At 42.5% G+C, this 3,655-nt stretch overlaps 1 protein-coding gene across 1 annotated transcript in view; it reads right to left on the bottom strand.

Annotated features, from left to right (window-relative positions):
* NGF (nerve growth factor (beta polypeptide)) overlaps window positions 1-96 on the bottom strand; it is a 927-nt gene extending 831 nt beyond the window's left edge. The window contains exon 1 of the mRNA XM_010145473.1: window positions 2-96. Coding sequence (XP_010143775.1) covers window positions 2-96 — 95 coding nt within the window. The remainder of the gene's footprint in view (window position 1) is intronic.
* Window positions 97-3,655: the final 3,559 nt, after the last annotated feature.

Here is a 3,655-nt window from a genome sequence, read left to right as displayed (position 1 = left end):
AGCAGGGTACTCCAGTGGAGCATTGTCCTCTGACTTTGGAGCTGCCTGTGTGCTGATCAAAAAAGCTGTAATCAGAGTGTAGTACAGCATGGACATTACGCTATGCACCTGGAACAAAAGAAAAACATTATGTTACTGTAAGCCTTGATGGCACAAATGGATGCCATTGCTGACAATAAATTTATAAGATACCCAGGATCATACAGATTTCATCAGGTATTCATGTGGGTGCCAGATGTTATTCTTTTGGAAGAGCTCATTCAGACAGCATAAATGTTCTTAATAAAGCGAGAACATTAGAAAATAGTGGCTAGATTATTAATAATTCCTCTGGTATTTGTTATTAGAGCACTGTTTATGAAGCACTTGTTTGGTGTTATTAATGTGGAGACCATATGGCGACAGCATGTTCCCAGGAGTAAAATCTCCAGTGATTTTTGCAGCAACTTTTTTGGCCAGGGCTGGTCTCTTGGCTGCAAATATCCTGCAGCGTAGTGAGAGTAGAAACAGTCCCTTGGCTAAAGCAGCTGTCCATTCAGTTAATTTTTCTGCAGAGGTGTACTTCGGGCTAGGGTGAGGACCGCCAAGACGGTGCTTGTGGGATGAGGGGAGCCCCAGTGAATCCTGCCGTTATCTCACACTCAGTGACCATGCTTACCTGCCATGTGGACAGGCTCCACCACTCTGGCTGGCTCAGCGGCCTCAAGCAGCCTCCATCTATCCTATCTGCCCTTTTGGGACCATCACATTGCTGATTTCAGGCAGATAATGCCCAGGCTCCTTCCCAGAAGAGCTCAGGCATTACATGGCACAAGGGCGGATGGGATTTTTCCATGTTCAAGCTGCCTATTAGGACAAATACGGGTATTACAAGGAGCACCAAGGGTGACAGGCTGTTTCTGGACTGGCATTTTAGGTATAGCATAGCTAAAACTGTTTGTGGCTGTGGTACTGGGAATTTATATATGGAGGGAAACACCTTCCTTTTTCAGGCTGCTGTGAGCAAGAAGCTCCACAAATGTCACTGCATAGCAAATCCAGTGCCAGTGCTCATCTTCCTTCAATGTGGAGAATATGCACATCTGTTTGGGTGTGGAAAAGTGTAAGACAAACACCTAAAATTTCGCTAAGAACAATTCTATGCTGGAAGAACAGAAGCAGTAGTACCTTGTTAGGTAACTACTGTGTGTTGACTAATTCAGCCACATGTTGGGTTAACAAATCAGAACAGGCATCCTGGGAACAAGAGACGTTCAAAAATGATCTGAAATTGCAGTTAAGGGCAGACATTGTATTTCCTCTGTGAAGACTTAATAAGCAGAGACGGTATAAACAGGAAAAAAACTACCAAGCTAGGCTCCTCCCCTGTCTCTTTGCCTTGTTTTGCCTGACATGTCTCAGCTGGCCCTGAATTACGCTGTGTCCGGCCAGCGGGCAGACAGCCGCACACAGACTGGACAAACAGGGGTTTGTGAAAGAGTAATCAGGCTATGCAGTTCACTGTGATTTCCCAGCATGTCTTAATATTTTTTCTGGGTGTGGGTCAATTACTGTTGAAGTTCCCCTTCTCTTTCTGTTCAGTTTTCTCAGACTAGAATCCCAAGCAGCAGTAAAACAGTCAACTAGGGCCTTAGCTTTGCTAGAGCACAATCTTGTAGAAAACAGAACCCTGAGGTGTCCCATAGGATCTTGTGTGGATAATCTTTTGTCAGACAAGAGCTGAAATGAAATAAACAGCAATGCTTGGGCATGGCTGGGCAAGCATTTAAGAAAGCAGCAGGAGATGACAAGTGAAGGTAGTGACTGAAGAGCGTGAAGATGCTACAGTCCTGCATCAAGGGGTGAAAAGAATGGAAAGGCCAAAAGCCACATTAACAGTTAGCTGTGCAACAGCTGGGCTGGAAGAGTTGGGGACAAAGTGATGATGATGAGGAGAGTCAAATCTCTCTCACAGAAGAAGTCCTTACTGTTTCAGAGCTGCTTTAATTTGCTTAAAACAAGCCTGAGGATTGCTGCTTTCCCACATGCTGCACGTGCTTGAGCAGTCATCATCATCTGTATAAGGAAATAGAGCTGGGTGTAGCTCAATAGCTTGGCTATGTGCGATTCAGAGAGTAACCCCTTGTTCTACAACCAAATTAAAGTCAGATGGTTCATTACATCTCTGAAGAGTTAGCTTTCCTGACAAATGTTAATGGAAAAGGTTTGCAGAACAAAATCCAGGCACAATTTAAACATGCCCATAGCAGCCTCAACCTATTGTGTTTATACATAAACCCTTTTTTTATTATTTCCTTCTATAGGAAAGAGACATTGCAGTGGCAGCAAAGAGCTGGTTTTGGTTTTGTGCTATGCAATTTTCAGTGCTCTAAAATGCAGCTACATTTATCCCCCTCTCTGAGTTTCATATGTTGCATCTGCTAGAGTGGCCTTAAATCAGAAAATCTTAAATCAGAAAGATCTCACCTGGTTTTTTTTTTCTTTTTTTTTCTTTTTTTAAACTTGCCTTGTATTTCCTCTCCGTGTGGCAAAGCATTCTGTGGGGAGTGTGGCCCAAACACAGACAAAATACATTTGGGTTACCTGGTAGTTTTCATGAAGATTCAAACTAGAATCTTTTAATCAATTACTAAATTAGCAGAGAACAGAAACTGACAGATTAAAAAAAGTGAACTAGACTTGATGACAAGACAAGGGAAAAAGTTAACGTTTCAAGAATGGGTATGCCTTAGGCTGTGAGGATTGCGGACTTTCTTGCCAACACCTATAGATAATTTACAGGCTATTTTGGGGGGTTATTTCTAAACTTTGTCGCATATTTAGTTTACACTTAGACCTTTCGTGGTGCTTTCTAGAAGTGTTCACAGTGCATGCCAAGTGCAGCCACCTGAACTTCCAGGGAGATGCTTGCTGCTAATTCCAGTGCTGATAGTACACGGGTAGCAGTAACGTTGGCCACAAAGGTTATCACAGGCATTTCAATGCCAAAAATACAAACCCTGTACTAAAGCAGAAGATGTTTAATGAGAACTGTGATTTCTAAGTGGACTCTCATGATAAGTAAACATTTCCCATGAAAGATACGATGTCTGGGGACAGAATAAAAGAAGGTGGAAATACCCATTTTAGCCAGACTGTAGGTGGTGGCTATTAGTGAAGCAACTTGTTTAATGAGTCAAAGAACTAAGCATTTAAAAAAAAAAAAGTGTTAAATGCAAACTGCCCCATCTTCATTCTTTAGAAGACAAACCAATTATTTTTTCAAGTTCAAGATGACAACTCTCTTCCTCACTTGTATGTTGTTGGTCAAGTGTCATTTAAACAGTTCTTCTGGTATAGGTGTTTGGGCTGCTGTGGGATAGTGGTAGTAGATGATTTCAGTCTCCTCTGAGAAGACTGTGTATGTTGTGCTTACCTCTGAGTATACTGCACAAAAAACTGCTCCCCCAGCAAGATCTTTATTTCATCCAGACGCTGAGCTGGGGTTGGCTGCAGCATGCCATCAGGCCAGTTTGACTGCGTAGCTGAGTCTGGGAGTTGCTTATTCTGTGTTTCACTAGAAGTAGAAGTATTTGTTTCAGTAATTAGCCAGCAAATAAGTCTTTTCAGTACCATTCCTCACATGTTAGCAGGAGTACAGGGGCAAATCCACTTG

Source organism: Buceros rhinoceros, unplaced genomic scaffold (assembly GCF_000710305.1).
Source record: "Buceros rhinoceros silvestris isolate BGI_N320 unplaced genomic scaffold, ASM71030v1 scaffold22711, whole genome shotgun sequence".
Lineage (NCBI taxonomy): Eukaryota > Metazoa > Chordata > Aves > Bucerotiformes > Bucerotidae > Buceros > Buceros rhinoceros.
This window is presented reverse-complemented; position numbering and strand designations above follow the sequence as displayed.